Genomic DNA, 17,500 nt, shown 5'->3' with positions numbered 1-17,500 from the left:
GTGTGTGTGTGTGTGTGTGTGTGTGTGTGTGTGTGTGTGTGTGTGTGTGTGTGTGTGTACTGACGGTCCGTGTGTGTGTGTGCGTACTCACGGTCCGTGTGTGTGTGTGTACTCACAGTCTGCGTATGTGTGTGTACTCAGGGTCTGTGTGTGTGTACTCACGGTCTGTGTGTGTGTGTACTCACGGTCTGTGTAGTAGACTCTGGGGCCATTCCCTCCTTGCGGACCGTCAGTCTGAAGGTGTACTCTACATCTGCCTGGAGCTCAGAGCCAGGGATACCCAAGACAGGACCACTGGACCCCAGACCAAAGTTCAGATTGGTACAGTACGATGGCCCCTGGGAGGAGGGAGGGAGAGAGACAACTAATGTTTATCTGATTTATAAGTGATTGTGTGTGTCTGCCGTTCATCCAACATTATTGGTTCCAGGTTTCCAAGGTGAGGGAATGTTGGTTCAAGGACATGACTCTATCTCCTCTTCAGTCTCTGTTAGTGGTGCAGTTTGGACCACTTATTATCTCCATCTCTCTCTTCCCTCTCCCTCTCTCCTCCCTCCCCCTCTCCCTCTTCCACTCCCTCTCTCTCTCTCCCCATCCCCCTCTCTTCCTCTCTTTCCATCCCCTCCCCTCCCTCTCCCTCTCTCCCTCCCCTCCCTCTCCAGCTCTTCCTCTCTTTCCCTCCCTCTCCCCCTCCTCCCTCTCCATCTCTTCCTCTCTCTCCCTCCTCCCCCTCTCCATCTCTGTCCTCCCTCTCCCTCCCCTCCCTCTCCATCTCTTCCTCTCCCTCTCTCTCCCTCCCTCTCCATCCATCTCTCCCTCCCCTCCCTCTCCATCTCATCCTCTCTCTCCCTCCCTTCCCTCTCCATCTCTTCCTCTCTCTCCCTCCCCTCCCTCTCCATCTCTTCCTCCCTCTCCCTCCCCTCCCTCCATCTCTTCCCTCCCCTCTCTCCCCTCCCTCTCCATCTCTCCTCTCTCTCCCTCCCCTCCCTCTCCATCTCTTCCTCTCTCTCCCCTCCCCTCTCTCCATCTCTTCCTCTCTCTCCCCCTCCCCCTCTCCATCTCTTCCTCCCTCTCCCTCCCCTCCCCTCTCCATCTCTTCCTCTCTCTCCTCTCCCCTCCCTCTCCATCTCTTCCTCTCTCTCCCTCCCCTCCCTCTCCATCTCTTCCTCCCTCTCCCTCCCCTCCCTCTCCCTCCCTCCCCTCCATCTCTCCCCTCCCCTCCCTCTCTCTCCCTCCCCTCCCTCTCCCTCTCCCCTCCCCCTCTCCCTCCCCTCCCCTCTCCTCTCTCCCTCCCCTCCCTCCCATCTCTTCCTCTCTCTCCCCCCTCCCCTCCCTCCCTCTCTTCCTCTCTCTCCCTCCCTCCCCATCTCTTCCTCCCTCTCCCTCCCTCCCTCTCCCTCCCTCCTCCCTCTCCCTCCCCTCTCCATCTCCTCTCTCCCTCCCTCTCTCTCCCTCCCTCTCCCTCCCCATCTCTTCCTCTCCCCCTCCCCTCTCTCCATCTCCCTCTCTCCCTCCCCTCCCTCTCCCTCCCTCTCTCCCCTCCCTCCCCTCCCTCTCTCCCTCCCCCTCCCCTCCCTCTCCATCTCTTCCTCTCTCTCCCTCCCCTCCCTCTCTTTCTCTCCTCTCCCTCTCCCTCCCCTCCTCTCTTCCTCCCTCTCCCCTCCCTCTCCCTCCCTCCCTCTCCATCTCTTCCTCTCTCTCCCTCCCCCTCCTCTCTCTCCTCCTCTCCCTCCCTCCCTCTCCCTCCCTCTCCCTCTCCATCTCTTCCTCTCTCCCTCTCCTCCCCTCCCTCCTCTCTTTCTCCTTCTCCATCTCTTCCTCTCTCCCCTCCCCTCCCTCTCCATCTCCCTCTCTCTCCCTCCCCTCCCTCTCCATCTCATCCTCTCCTCCCTCCCCTCTTCCCATCTCATCCTCTCTCTCCCTCCCATCCCTCTCCATCTCATCCTCTCTCTCCCTCCCCCCTCTCCATCTCATCCTCTCTCTCCCTCCCTCCCTCTCCATCTCATCCTCTCTCTCTCCCCCTCCCTCTCCATCTCTTCCTCTCTCCCTCTCCCTCCCCTCTCCATCTCTCATCCTCTCTCTCCCTCCCATCCCTCTCCATCTCATCCTCTCTCTCCCTCCCCTCCCTCTCCATCTCATCCTCTCTCTCCCTCCCCTCCCTCTCCATCTCATCCTCTCTCTCCCTCCCCTCCCTCTCCATCTCATCCTCTCTCTCCCTCCCATCCCTCTCCATCTCATCCTCTCTCTCCCTCCCATCCCTCTCCATCTCATCCTCTCTCTCCCTCCCCTCCCTCTCCATCTCATCCTCTCTCTCCCTCCCTCCCTCTCCATCTCATCCTCTCTCTCCCTCCCCTCCCTCTCCATCTCATCCTCTCTCTCCCTCCCATCCCTCTCCATCTCATCCTCTCTCCCTCCCATCCCTCTCCATCTCCCTCCATCTCATCCTCTCTCCCCCCCTCCCTCTCCATCTCATCCTCTCTCTCCCTCCCATCCCTCTCCATCTCATCCTCTCTCTCCCACCCCTCCCTCTCCATCTCATCCTCTCTCCCCCTCCTCATCTCATCCTTCTCTCCCTCCATCTCCCTCTCCATCTCATCCTCTCTCTCCCTCCCATCCCTCTCCATCTCATCCTCTCTCCCACCCCTCCCTCTCCATCTCATCCTCTCTCTCCCTCCCATCCCTCTCCATCTCATCCTCTCTCTCCCTCCCATCCCTCTCCATCTCATCCTCTCTCTCCCTCCTCTCCCTCTCCATCTCATCCTCTCTCTCCCTCCCATCCCTCTCCATCTCATCCTCTCTCTCCCTCCCCTCCCTCTCCATCTCATCCTCTCTCTCCCTCCCATCCCTCTCCATCTCATCCTCTCTCTCCCACCCTCTCCTCAATTTCCCCCTTGTTCTCCTCTTCCTCCACCTCATCTTGTTCTCCTCTTCCTCCAGCCTTCTTTCCCTTGACATTCTTTTTCTCCCATTCTCTCCAATTTCCTCCTTATTTCATACACACCCCTAGCTAGCTAGGTGTGTGTGTGTGTGTGTGTGTGTGTGTGTGTGTGTGTGTGTGTGTGTGTGTGTGTGTGTGTGTGTGTGTGTGTGTGTGTGTGTGTGTGTGTGTGTGTGTGTGTGTGTGTGTGTGTGTGTGTGTGTGTGTGTGTGTGTGTGTGTGTGTGTGTGTGTGTGTGTGTGTGTGATCAAACTGTGAGGGGAACAGGCTGTGGAATGTTGAGTTTCATCTCTTCATAGTTACATAACTTGGCAGACGCCTTTATCTCCCTCTCACGTCACACACACTTTCCCAGAACACTCTCAGAACACTCTCTCTTCAAGGACAATGTCCTGCTACACATGCTTATGGGTCCAGTATAGTTGTGTTCTGCTATGCAGCCCAAGTGTGTTCTTGCCAGGTAAACACACAGCATTAAACCCAAGCTGTCATCAGACCAGCCAAGTCTGTGCTCACTAAAACCAATTACCAGATGACAATCGTGTAACATTACAGACTAAAAATATTACAAACCCACTGAATTCTCAGTAAAAAGCACTTTGAAAATAACAGATTCAAAGGGAAAGCAATTTGATTGGAAGTTCCAAGGAAGTTTTGTCTCAAAGAAGCCCATACGGACTACCCATAATCCTACGCAAGGCTCCAGAGAGAGAGAGAGAGAGAGAGAGAGAGAGAGAGAGAGAGAGAGAGAGAGAGAGAGAGAGAGAGAGAGAGAGAGAGAGAGAGAGAGAGAGAGAGAGGGAGAGGAGAGGGAGAGGGGAGAGAGAGAGGAAAGGAGAGAGAGAGAGAGAGAGAGAGAGAGAGAGAGAGAGAGAGAGAGAGAGAGAGAGAGAGAGAGAGAGAGAGAGAGAGAGAGACAGAGAGAGAGAATGAGAGAGAATGAGAGAGAGAATGAGAGAGAATGAGAGAGAAAGAGAGAGAGAGACAGAGAGAGAGAGACAGAGAGAGAGACAGAGAGAGAGAGAGAGAGAGAGAGAGAGAAGAGAGAGAAGAGAGAGAGAGAGAGACAGAGAGAGAGAGACAGAGAGAGAGACAGAGACAGAGAGAGAGACAGAGAGAGAATGAGAGAGAGAGAATGAGAGAGAGAGACAGAGAGGGAGAGACAGAGAGACAGACAGATAGAAAGACAGAGAGAGAAAGAGAGAGAGAGAGAAAGAGACAGAGTCGGAACGATGTCCTATAGGGACAGATGATTCTGAAAAACATTGGGATATCTGGATGATTACAGAGTAACTCCTATAATTCCCCTGAGCCGGTTGCCCACAGCGTTTCTTCCTGGCCACTGTGCTCTGGCTTTGCTTCCTTCCTGGTGTCTGGGCCGGTAACTATAACAACTGCTGATGTCATAAAACACCTTTCATTGATTGACTGATACAGTTGAAGTCGGAAGTTTACATACACCTTAGCCAAATACATTTAAACTCAGTTTTTCACAATTCCTGACATTTAATCCTAGTAAAAATTCCCTGTTTTAGGTCAGTTAGAATCACCACTTTATTTTAAGAATGTGAAATGTCAGAATAATAGTAGAGAGAATGATTTATTTCATCTTTCACATTCCCAGCGGTTCAGAAGTTTACATGCACTCAATTAGTATTTGGTAGCATTGCCTTTAAATTGTTTAACTTGGGTCAAACGTTTTGGGTAGCCTTCCACAAGCTTCCCACAATAAATTGGGTGAATTGTGGCCCCTTCCTCCTGACAGAGCTGGTGTAACTGAGTCAGGTTTGTAGGCCTCCTTGCTCGCACTCAGTTTTTCAGTTCTGCCCCAAAAATATATATAGGGTTGAGGTCAGGGCTTTGTGCTGGCCACTCCAATACCTTGACTTTGTTGTCCTTAAGCCATTTTGCCACAACTTTGGAAGTATGCTTGGGGTCATTGTCCATTTGGAAGACCCATTTGTGACCAAGCTTTAACTTTCTGACTGATATCTTGAGATGTTGCTTCAATATATCCACCTAATTGTCCATCCTCATGACGCCATCTATTTTGTGAAGTGCACCAATCCCTCCTGTAGCAAAGCACCCCCACTACATGATGCTGCCACCTCCGTGCTTCACGGTGGGATGGTGTTCTTCGGCTTGAAAGCCTCCCCCTTTTTCCTCAAAACATAATGATGGTCATTATGGCCAAACAGTTCTATTTTTGTTTCATCAGACCAGAGGACATTTCTCCAAAAGGTATGATCTTTGTCCCCATGTGCTGTTGCAAACCGTAGTCTGGCTTTTTATGGTGGTTTTGGAGCAGTGGCTTCTTCCTTGCTGATATTGGACTCGTTTTATTGTGGATATAGATACTTTTGTACCTGTTTCCTCCAGCATCTTCACAAGGTCCTTTGCTGTTGTTCTGGGATTTATTTGCACTTTTTGCACCAAAGTACGTTCATCTCTAGGAGACAGAACGCGCCTCCTTCCTGAGCGGTACTATTGTTTGTACAGATGATCGTGGTACCTTCAGGCGTTTGAAAATTGCTCCCAAGGATGAACCAGACTTGTGGAGGTCTACAATTTTTTTCTGAGGTCCTGGCTGATTTCTTTAGATTTTCCCATGATGCCAAGCAAAGAGTTGTGATACAGTGAATTCTAAGTGAAATAATCTGTCTGTAAACAATTGTTGGAAAAATGACTTGTGTCATGCACAAAGTAGATGTCCTAACTGACTTAGCAAAACTATAGTTTGTTAACAAGAAATGTGTGGAGTGCTTGAAAAACAAGTTTTAATGACTCCAACCTCGGTGTATGTAAACTTCCGACTTCAAGTGTAAGTGTGTCCTTACCTTGGAGGTGGAGACACAGTCCCAGTGGTAGTGGAGTAGTGACTGGTTGTCCAGGCTCATGTTGGGGTCATAGCTCTGCTCAGCACTCAGCTGCAGGTCCTGGGTCTTGGACCACACCCTGGAAGTACCACATCAGACATAACGGTATTTCAACTGCAGTAAAAAGGGATCATTTCATGATCTGAAAACAAAACAAGGGATGGTGTTTTGTTTTACCCTTAAAAGGAGTAGTTCTACAACTTGATGTTAGATGGTTCCTCACCCTGAAAGTAGACTACAATGGACTATGGATTACAGTTTCTCCTCACCCTGAAAGTAGACTACAATGGACCATGGATCACAGTTTCTCCTCACCCTGAAAGTAGACTACAATGGACTATGGATTACAGTTTCTCCTCACCCTGAAAGTAGACTACAATGGACCATGGATCACAGTTTCTCCTCACCCTGAAAGTAGACTACAATGGACTATGGATTACAGTTTCTCCTCACCCTGAAAGTAGACTACAATGGACTATGGATTACAGTTTCTCCTCACCCTGAAAGTAGACTACAATGGGCTATGGATTACAGTTTCTCCTGGCCCATAACCTACTTTCAGGTTGAGGAAACCATCTAACAGAGTTTATAAATACTGAACTCCTCCTTTAAGTGTTGTAGATCTTATTTTTAGCTTGGCCTGCAATCAGTGATTTTATTGTGTTCTTTAGACAGTTATTTTTATTGTAAAAAAAAAAAAAAGAACTACTCCTTCAACGGTATCTGCCCCTTTTACCTGTAGGTCCCTCCCTCTATGATAGGAACCAGGCGGGCGGCCATGACGGTTAGCTGTAGACAGGCAGCCTTCCTCAGGGGAACCCCCTGGTAGGACAGGGAGAACACCAGCGAGTAGTTCCCCGAACGCAGAGCCATCTTGGGCAGCGAGAGCTGCAGCCGTCGCACGTCTACTTCCCCCGGGAGAGGGATCTTAGAGGCCAGAGGTGCTGCCACCTGGAGGCCGGAGGGTGAATAGAGTCACAACGCATTCATCACCACAGTTTTTTGCTCTGTACTGAAAGGGCTCCACCTTGAAAACTTGACTGCTGAGGTGAACAAGTGACCCTTTACAAAGCCCTGCCCAGAACTTTCCCCCCGAGGTTGCAACAGTAACCAAGGGGTCGGGGCTTAGCGAAGGGTCAATGGTTTGAGAATGTATTATTGACAGTGGATAATCAACACAATACAGAACAACATATTGATTTAAGAAGCGGTACCGAATGGTCGTAGTTGCAGTGCGGGGTGGAGAAGATCTCCCAGAGGTACTGGGCTCCATAGCGGATGCAAGCCTTCAGGTCCACGCTAGCCTCCACCAGGGTGGGCTGGTAGCGCCAGATGGCTAGCCTAGGAGCCTGGACTACCTGAACCTCTGGCTCCTCACACTCCAACACCCTGATGGTCACCTCCACCCTGGCTACCACCCAGCTCACCAAGTTACTACAGTTCACCTAGTGGTGGGGAGGAGAATTACGGTCAATCTGTGTTTATTAGATTTGTGTTTGTTATAAAATGGGGTTGGGGGTTGGTTTACAGTAATCAAAACTGTTACTGTGTGTAAACATAATGTTTATCATAGTATAAGTACAACCTTATTTAGGTTGCTGCAAATTCCCTAGTGGTGGGAGGCAGAATGACAACTATCTCCGTGTTGGAAAATGGTGTAAGAAAATTGCAAGTGTAGCTTTGTGTAATGAAACTGTATTGTCCAGCAGACATGTTTATTATAGTTGTGCTTATAGAAAGTCTCTAGAAAAGGGAAATTGGGTTTGCTGTCATTCACACAAAATCAAGAAACACATGAAAATAAACATGTCAATAAACATGTTGATGATACTAAATAATATAAACCTAGTGTACCTGGACCAGGTATTGACCTGGGAACGCGAACACATGTTCAACAGAGGAAGTGGCGGAGAGCAGGGGCGCAGAGCCGTCCCTAAAGTCCCAGAGGAAGGTAACGGGTGTGGATTGAGGCGTGACGCCCGCCATCAGCATCACCGTCTTGTTGATGAAGGTGTCTCTGGGCCGGGCCTCCACCCGGGCCTCCGTCAGAACGTTCTGCACCTGGATGTGCTTGGTGATGTTCTGGCCGTTGAGCAAGTTGAACGCCCTGGATGCATTAAGAAAGATAGAATTTAGCAGATAGAAAATACTAAAGCAACATGTAACAGAGCAGATTTTCATATTGGTGGCCCCACTGGGAATCGAACCAACAACCTTGGCAGTGTTCAAAATTACAGTAACTTTCACCAAATTACCAGGATTTCCAAAAATCCTGGTTAGAAGATTCAAGAAATCAGAAGAGAATCAGCAGGAAACGCTGGATCCTCCCAACCAGGATGTCTGTAAAAACCTGGGAAATGTTGGCGTTGCAAAGGAAGTTGGTCCTTCAACAGAGAGCATTGGTGGTTCTGGCAGAACCCACAACCTTTGTGTTGTGAGCCCCATATTCAGTTGGTACGTCACCTCAACGAGAGGGTGAACGACACGGCCTCATTTACAACAGACTGACAGTACAGACTTTTAGTAGCCTACATTTTGGTCTTGGCGGCCCCAGCGGGGGAACTGATCCCCCTGTGTCTCTAGCCCCGTACTCAGTTGATACCTTACCTCAGGTAGATGGTGAGTGACCCGGCCTGGTCGGGGATGTAGGTCACCTCTTTCCCGATGTGGGGAAGGGGGAGGTGGTTAAGGTCAAAGGTCCACAGGAAGGTCACCGGGTTTCCTGTCAGGATGTCGGCTACCAAGGTCTTCTTGACGCCCACAGGCATGGCGGCGTCACAGCAGTCCAGGATACTCAGCATGCTCACTGGCTCCATCACCTCCACCTGCAGGTGGCGCCGCTCAGAACTCACCTGGGGAAATTATGAGATTACGGTAAAATAAGACAAAGAAAAACACAACAAACATCAACTATCATAACATATGAGAATATATGTAAAGAAATTGTATTGAGTTGTAAAAAAAATCAACTACAACAATATTAAAATGCTTAATAAAAATAAATAGTAATACAAAAAGGTCATCTAAACACGATGCGCAGCATTCTCTCCTGGAACTCCTGTATCTCACCTGGTTGTGTGCGGTCAGGTTTACCATGTAGGTGTCGACCCGGCTGAACTGGTGAACGTAGGTCTGGTTGAGGCCGAAAACGGTCGAGTCTCCGCTGATGCTGAGGATGAAGCTCACGTTCGTCCCTGACGCCTTGGCGATGGTAAACTCCACCCTCTCCCCGACCGCAGCGATCCTCTTACTGGCCCTCAGCTCCAAACCCTGAATCTTATCCTGTACCGTCAACTCTCTGGAAAACGCCTCGCCGCTTACGTCGTTGGTAGCGTTTAGCATAACGGTGAACAGCCCTGGTTCCTGGAAAACGTGGGACACCCTCCGTCCCATTTCTGTTCTGCCCAGCAACAGCCAGGTCCAAGATACGTTGGTGCCGGTCCTTAATTCTCCTTGGAGGGAGACATTGACGCCGGTGGCCACAAAGTTCTGCTCTGTGACGTTAGTCGCAGAGAACGTAACTCCTGTTACCACTTCCTGGACGTCAATGAACTTGGACACCGTATCGGAGCTGACCTCATTGGACACTTCCACAGTAACGACCTTCATTCCTGGAACAGTGAACCGATGAACCACAGAGGGCTCATTCCAGCCTAGAGCGCCCTCATCAGCCGACCACCGGTACTGCAGGTCCGAGCCTTTACTGGCCAACACCGTCAGGTTAGTGGAGGAGTTGACCGCCACAGGGTTGACGCTGGTCTCCAGGTACAGCTCTCCAACCGGATCGAGGAACTGGATGGTTCTGTTCACCGCGAGCGTTCCAAGGAGGTTGGTGGCCCGCAGGAAGACGTCACAGGGACCAGGGGTGGAGAAGTTGACTGGGATGGTCTTCCCGCTGAGGTTGAGCGCAGTGCTGACCGGCGCCAACTCCCTGAGGAGGTTCCAGCTGAAGGACATGTTGGTTCCTTCCCTCAGCGCGGCCTGGAGGTGGAGCACACGGTTCGTAGCGTAGCAGCACCCCCCCTCGCCCCCCATCTCCTCCTCAGGCTGGATCTGCAGCCCCTCCAGCTCCCGAAGCACGTAGATGTATATGCTGGCCTGGGCTGAGCCCACGTCGCTCTCTGCCGTGACGATGACGTTGTACGTCCCCACCGACCGGAAGGTGTAATGAGTCTTCCATTCTTGGAGCCTGGGCGTGCAGCCGTCACATAGGTTCCACGAAAACCTTACGCCGTCGCCTTCCTCCAGGTGAGCCTTGAAGTTGACTGTGGCGTTTATGGGAACGTTGACCCGATCAGCGTTGACCACCAGGCCGCGGATGGGTGCCAGGACCGCCACGGCAACCCGGGTGTGGTTGCTGCTCACCGGGTTCTCCGCCGTCAGCGTGACATTGAAGACTCCAGAGACGTTGTAGGCGTGTGTCGCGTTCGGGCCGGGGGTGAGGGGCGTTCCGTCGCCGAAATCCCAGGTGTAGAGGCTGGCAGGCGCCAGCGAAGAGGTGGTGAAGAGGTACACCTCCCTCAGAGTCAGGTTATTGGATCTAGTCCCGTTATGTTGGATCAGGACCAGTCCTACCGGCCGCTGGATCTGAATCAGGACGCTGTCGTTACTGCAGGAGATGTTGTTGGACACAGTGACCATCACCAGGTACTGACCAGGGTTTTTATAGGTGAACACCATGTCCGTATGGCCCTGGACAGGTGTAGAGTCCTCAATCACCCCAAAATCCCATAAGTAGGTGTAGTCGAAGTCTGGCTGGGCGCTGGCCCTGAACCGGCTCTCCTCCCCCAGTCTGAAGTTACATTTCTCTGGGGTCAGGGTCACGTTGGACACCGCCGGCTGGACACAAACCCACGCAAAGAAGTTGGCCTTGTTGACGCCGCTGGACAGCAGCAGGGAGAGGTGGTAGTCCCCGCTGCCCCAGTAGGAGTGGCTGATCCTGGGGCTGCCCAGGTGTGTCTGGTTGGGGGTCCCGTCCCCGAAGCTCCACTCATACAGGTGAGAGGAGGCATTCCCCGAAACGAAGGCCTGGAAGTCGACCTGGGTCAGCTCCCGGACACAGCCCGCCGGCTCCAGCCTCACCACCTGCAGCACGAACACCTGGACAGGTACCAGGGTCCAGCGGGCGCTCACCGCATTCCGCGCCGTCACGTTCACCGTGTAGTTCCCGTCTTTCACGTAGGTGTGCGGAACCTCGGAACCCGCCGTCGTCACCATGGACCCGTCGCCCATGTCGAAGCTCCAGGTGACGTTGTTACCTGCCTCCAGGTGTGCAGAGACCGTCGTCGGGGTGTTGAGCTCGGTCGGGGCGGAGGAGGTCGCCGTTAACCCTTTAATCTCCTCGTACACCAACATCTCAGCGCAGGCCTTCGTCCAGCTGATGGTATTATTCACGGACACACACACATTATGGACGCCACTGTGGCCGACCTCGTAGGTGTGGTTGACGCGACGTTGAGGCCCCTCTCTGGAGGCGGAGCCATCGGCAAAATCCCACGTATAGACGATGCCATAGGCAGAGGGCAAGGCGTGAGCCTCAAAAGCTGCTGGTTGGCCGGCCTGGAGGAGGCGGGGCTCTGTTTCTATGTCGACGTGGGTAAGGACACTGTATACGTGCATGTCGATGCGCTGGGTTCTGTTCTCGTAATGGTTAGACACAGACACCAGGACGGTGTACACTCCTACAGAGAAACAGGAAGGGGAGGGGCAAAGAGAAAAGCATGACATTGTCCTCTTTTCCAAAATGTAACAAGACATTCCCAGTGACACTCCCAGACAGGGTTGATAAATCTCAGTAACATTCCCAGTAACACTCCCAGGTAGGGTTGATAAATCTCAGTAACATTCCCAGTAACACTCCCAGGTAGGGTTGATAAATCTCAGTAACATTCCCAGTAACACTCCCAGGTAGGGTTGATAAATCTCAGTAACATTCCCAGTGACACTCCCAGGTAGGGTTGATAAATCTCAGTAACATTCCCAGTAACACTCCCAGGTAGGGTTGATAAATCTCTGTAACATTCCCAGTAACACTCCCAGGTAGGGTTGATAAATCTCAGTAACATTCCCAGTGACACTCCCAGGTAGGGTTGATAAATCTCAGTAACATTCCCAGTAACACTCCCAGGTAGGGTTGATAAATCTCAGTAACATTCCCAGTAACACTCCCAGGTAGGGTTGATAAATCTCTGTAACATTCCCAGTAACACTCCCAGACAAGGTTGATAAATCTCTGTAACATTCCCAGTAACACTCCCAGGTAGGGTTGATAAATCTCAGTAACATTCCCAGTAACACTCCCAGGTAGGGTTGATAAATCTCAGTAACATTCCCAGTAACACTCCCAGACAGGGTTGATAAATCTCAGTAACATTCCCAGTAACACTCCCAGGTAGGGTTGATAAATCTCAGTAACATTCCCAAAATTTTCCAGAAATGCAGGTTGGAGGATTCTAGATGTCCTGCTTATTCCCTCCTCTACTAACCGGGATTTCTGTAAAAGCATCTGTTTAAAAAATATATACTGTAAATATAGCATGAACACTATAAACCAGTATAGAGGTGGATTAACAGACCTGGCTGTTGGTACTTGTACTTGACTTTGTTGGGCAGGAGCACCTGTGTAGGGGAGTCTGGTAGGGGAGGGTACAGGGAGGTGTTGTAGGGAGGTTTAAAGTCATATTCCTGGTAACCTCCGTCTCCAAACGACCACCTGGGGGGGACAGGGCACGATGGTGTCAATACAATCAATCCAGTCAGGGATGACAGACACACACACACACACACACAAACACACACACATACATACACACACACACACACACACACACACACACACACACACACACACACACACACACACACACACACACACACACACACACACACACACACACACACACACACACACACACACACACACACACACACACACACACACACACACACACACACACACACACTAGTGTCTGAGAAGCAGTGGAGGGTTTGGAGAGAGAGGAGTGGAAACTCAGGATCGCTCACTGAGATGAACAAGAGATTGAAGTGAGACTGAGGGAAGGAGGGAGGGAAGGAGAGAGAGAGGGAAGTGAGACTGAGGGAAGGAGGGAGGGAAGGAGAGAGAGAGGGAAGAAAGACTGAGGGAAGGAGGGAGGGAAGGAGAGAGAGAGGGAAGAGAGACTGAGGGAAGGAGAGAGAGAGGGAAGGAGAGAGAGAGAAGGAGAGACTGAGGGAAGGAGGGAGGGAAGGAGAGAGAGAGGGAAGAGAGACTGAGGGAAGGAGGGAGGGAAGGAGAGAGAGAGGGAAGAGAGACTGAGGGAAGGAGGGAGGGAAGGAGAGAGAGAAGGAGAGAGACTGAGGGAAGGAGAGAGAGAAGGAGAGAGAAACGGAGGGGAACATTCCTGTCAGCAATCTGCTCTAACCACAAGACTGTAAATTAAAACCCTGTCCCACATAGAAGGCTGCAATTACCACACACAAAGACTGTGTGTGTTTGGAGACGGAGGTTACTCAGTCTCAGAGAGATGTAGACATGTTTAGGAGACAGTCTCAGTCTCAGAGAGATGTAGACATGTTTAGGAGACAGTCTCAGAGAGATGTAGATATGTTTAGGAGACAGTCTCAGAGAGATGTAGACATGTTTAGGAGACAGTCTGTCTCAGAGAGATGTAGACATGTTTAGGAGACAGTCTCAGAGAGATGTAGACATGTTTAGGAGACAGTCTCAGTCTCAGAGAGATGTAGACATGTTTAGGAGACAGTCTCAGTCTCAGAGAGATGTAGACATGTTTAGGAGACAGTCTCAGTCTCAGAGAGATGTAGACATGTTTAGGAGACAGTCTCAGAGAGATGTAGACATGTTTAGGAGACAGTCTCAGTCTCAGAGAGATGTAGACATGTTTAGGAGACAGTCTCAGTCTCAGAGAGATGTAGACATGATTAGGAGACAGTCTCAGAGAGATGTAGACATGTTTAGGAGACAGTCTCAGAGAGATGTAGACATGTTTAGGAGACAGTCTCAGTCTCAGAGAGATGTAGACATGATTAGGAGACAGTCTCAGAGAGATGTAGACATGTTTAGGAGACAGTCTCAGTCTCAGAGAGATGTAGACATGTTGAGGAGACAGTCTCAGTCTCAGAGAGATGTAGACATGTTGAGGAGACAGTCTCAGTCTCAGAGAGATGTAGACATGTTTAGGAGACAGTCTCAGAGAGATGTAGACATGTTTAGGAGACAGTCTCAGAGTGATGTAGACATGTTTAGGAGACAGTCTCAGTCTCAGAGAGATGTAGACATGTTTAGGAGACAGTCTCAGAGAGATGTAGACATGTTTAGGAGACAGTCTCAGAGAGATGTAGACATGTTTAGGAGACAGTCTCAGTCTCAGAGAGATGTAGACATGTTTAGGAGACAGTCTCAGTCTCAGAGAGATGTAGACATGTTTAGGAGACAGTCTCAGAGAGATGTAGACATGTTTAGGAGACAGTCTCAGAGAGATGTAGACATGTTTAGGAGACAGTCTCAGAGAGATGTAGACATGTTTAGGAGACAGTCTCAGTCTCAGAGAGATGTAGACATGTTTAGGAGACAGTCTCAGAGAGATGTAGACATGTTTAGGAGACAGTCTCAGTCTCAGAGAGATGTAGACATGTTTAGGAGACAGTCTCAGAGAGATGTAGACATGTTTAGGAGACAGTCTCAGTCTCAGAGAGATGTAGACATGTTTAGGAGACAGTCTCAGAGAGATGTAGACATGTTTAGGAGACAGTCTCAGTCTCAGAGAGATGTAGACATGTTTAGGAGACAGTCTCAGTCTCAGAGAGATGTAGACATGTTTAGGAGACAGTCTCAGTCTCAGAGAGATGTAGACATGTTTAGGAGACAGTCTCAGTCTCAGAGAGATGTAGACATGTTTAGGAGACAGTCTCAGTCTCAGAGAGATGTAGACATGTTTAGGAGACAGTCTCAGAGAGATGTAGACATGTTTAGGAGACAGTCTCAGAGAGATGTAGACATGTTTAGGAGACAGTCTCAGTCCCAGAGAGATGTAGACATGTTTAGGAGACAGTCTCAGAGAGATGTAGACATGTTGAGGAGACAGTCTCAGAGAGATGTAGACATGTTTAGGAGACAGTCTCAGAGAGATGTAGACATGTTTAGGAGACAGTCTCAGAGAGATGTAGACATGTTTAGGAGACAGTCTCAGTCCCAGAGAGATGTAGACATGTTTAGGAGACAGTCTCAGAGAGATGTAGACATGTTGAGGAGACAGTCTCAGAGAGATGTAGACATGTTGAGGAGACAGTCTCAGAGAGATGTAGACATGTTTAGGAGACAGTCTCAGTCCCAGAGAGATGTAGACATGTTGAGGAGACAGTCCCAGAGAGATGTAGACATGTTGAGGAGACAGTCTCAGAGAGATGTAGACATGTTTAGGAGACAGTCTCAGAGAGATGTAGACATGTTTAGGAGACAGTCTCAGAGAGATGTAGACATGTTTAGGAGACAGTCTCAGAGAGATGTAGACATGTTGAGCATGAGCTTGGTTTGGTCTGTGTTTATGATATGTTGGTGTGCGTGCTGCGTGTGTGTGTGTGTGTGTGTGTGTGTGTGTGTGTGTGTGTGTGTGTGTGTGTGTGTGTGTGTGTGTGTGTGTGTGTGTGTGTGTGTGTGTGTGTGTGTGTGTTTGATTTGTTTATATCTCGGTTTGATTTGTCTTATCTTAGCAATTTCTTCTCAGCTAGCTACATAGCCGTCTTTGTATCAAAGATAATTGCGTAATTATCGTATTTCGCCGTCCTAACGTAGTCTTCACTAGCCAGCTAGCTAACGTCCACTGATTAGCTGCACTGAGAAACTTTTACACTCAACTGAACGACTTGATTAGTTTAGTGTTAGCTACCTACATAGCTGTCTTTGCTGTCTTCGTATCATCGTATCCAAGATAATTGTGTTGTTTAGGTTTAGAGTGTGTAGTCTTAGAGTGATTATCTTAATTTACCGAGGTTAGCTAGCCAGCTATTTGTCGTGTAGGTGACTCTGCTAGCTAGCCAACGCTAGCCAACGTCTTCTGTATAGAACTCAACTACCCGGTCGCATTCACAGGTTGTATCACATTTTCACTTCATTTCATTACAGTACAACGGTTTGATTTGTTTGATCGTAGCTAGCTACTTAGCTAGCTACATAGCCGTCTTTGTATCAAAGATAATTGTGTAGTCTAGAGCGATTTTCTAGGTTCGCTAGCCATCTATTGTCGTTCTTTTAACGCAACGTAACGTAAACAACACTGCTAGCTAGCCTGCTAGCCCCCGAATAGCAACACTGCAGAAACTATTACACTCAACGGAATGACTTGATTAGTGTAGTGTCAACAACGCACCCACCAGGTCTCCGGTAGCCTCTGGAACTGCCAATCTGCGGTCAACAAGGCAGAGTTCATCTCAGCCTATGCCTCCCTCCAGTCCCTCGACTTCTTGGCACTGACGGAAACATGGATCACCACAGACAACACTGCTACTCCTACTGCTCTCTTTCGTCCGCCCACGTGTTCAGGCACACCCCGAGAGCGTCTGGTCAGCGGGGTGGTGGCACCGGGATCCTCATCTCTCCCAAGTGGTCATTCTCTCTTTCTCCCCTTACCCATCTGTCTATCGCCTCCTTTGAATTCCATGCTATCACAGTTACTAGCCCTTTCAAGCTTAACATCCTTATCATTTATCGCCCTCCAGGTTCCCTCGGAGAGTTCATCAATGAGCTTGATGCCTTGATAAGCTCCTTTCCTGAGGACGGCTCACCTCTCACAGTTCTGGGCGACTTTAACCTCCCCACGTCTACCTTTGACTCTTTCCTCTGCCTCCTTCTTTCCACTCCTCTCCTCTTTTGACCTCACCCTCTCACCTTCCCCCTACTCACAAGGCAGGCAATACGCTCGACCTCATCTTTACTAGATGCTGTTCTTCCACTAACCTCACTGCAACTCCCCTCCAAGTCTCCGACCACTGCCTTGTATCCTTTTCCCTCTTGCTCTCATCCAACACCTCCCACACTGCCCCTACTCGGATGGTATCGCGCCGTCCCAACCTTCGCTGCTATCTCTCCTCTTCCATCCTATCATCTCTTCCCTCCGCTCAAACCTTCTCCCACCTATCTCCTGATTCTGCCTCCTCAACCCTCCTCTCCTCCCTCTCTGCATCCCTTGACTCTCTATGTCCCCTATCCTCCAGGCCGGCTCGGGCTCCGTGGCTCGATGACTCATTGGAGCTCACAGAACAGGGCTCCGGGCAGCCGAGCGGAAATGGAGGAAAACTTCCCTGCGGACCTGGCATCCTTTCCTCCCTCCTCTCTACATTTTCCCCTCTGTCTCTGCTGCTAAAGCCACTTTCTACCACGCTAAATTCCAAGCATCTGCCTCTAACCCTAGGAAGCTCTTTGCCACCTTCTCCTCCCTCCTGAATCCTCCGCCCCCTCCCCCCTCCTCCCTCTCTGCAGATGACTTTAACCATTTTGAAAAGAAGGTCGAGTCCGATCCTCGTTTGCTAAGTCAAACGACACCGCTGGTTCTGCTCACACTGCCCTACCCTGTGCTCTGACCTCTTTCTCCCTCTCTCTCCAGATGAAATCTCGTCTTGTGACGGCCGGCCGCCCAACAACCTGCCCGCTTGACCCTATCCCCTCCTCTCTTCT

The 17,500-nt window shown here is 50.2% G+C and overlaps 1 protein-coding gene across 1 annotated transcript in view; it reads right to left on the bottom strand.

Annotated features, from left to right (window-relative positions):
- LOC124021738 (polycystin-1-like) overlaps window positions 1-17,500 on the bottom strand; it is a gene marked incomplete at its 3' end in the record, with an annotated part of 147,470 nt that overhangs the window by 38,141 nt on the left and 91,829 nt on the right. Inside the window, 8 exon segments of the mRNA XM_046336870.1 lie at window positions 186-338; window positions 5,776-5,893; window positions 6,551-6,765; window positions 7,029-7,259; window positions 7,669-7,921; window positions 8,422-8,666; window positions 8,884-11,495; window positions 12,390-12,526. Of these exon segments, the coding sequence (XP_046192826.1) occupies window positions 186-338; window positions 5,776-5,893; window positions 6,551-6,765; window positions 7,029-7,259; window positions 7,669-7,921; window positions 8,422-8,666; window positions 8,884-11,495; window positions 12,390-12,526 (3,964 nt within the window).

The sequence above is a fragment of the Oncorhynchus gorbuscha genome, unplaced genomic scaffold, assembly GCF_021184085.1.
Source record: "Oncorhynchus gorbuscha isolate QuinsamMale2020 ecotype Even-year unplaced genomic scaffold, OgorEven_v1.0 Un_scaffold_1191, whole genome shotgun sequence".
Taxonomy (NCBI): domain Eukaryota; kingdom Metazoa; phylum Chordata; class Actinopteri; order Salmoniformes; family Salmonidae; genus Oncorhynchus; species Oncorhynchus gorbuscha.
Note: the sequence above shows the minus strand (reverse complement) of the source record. Positions and strands in the feature narration are given on the sequence as shown.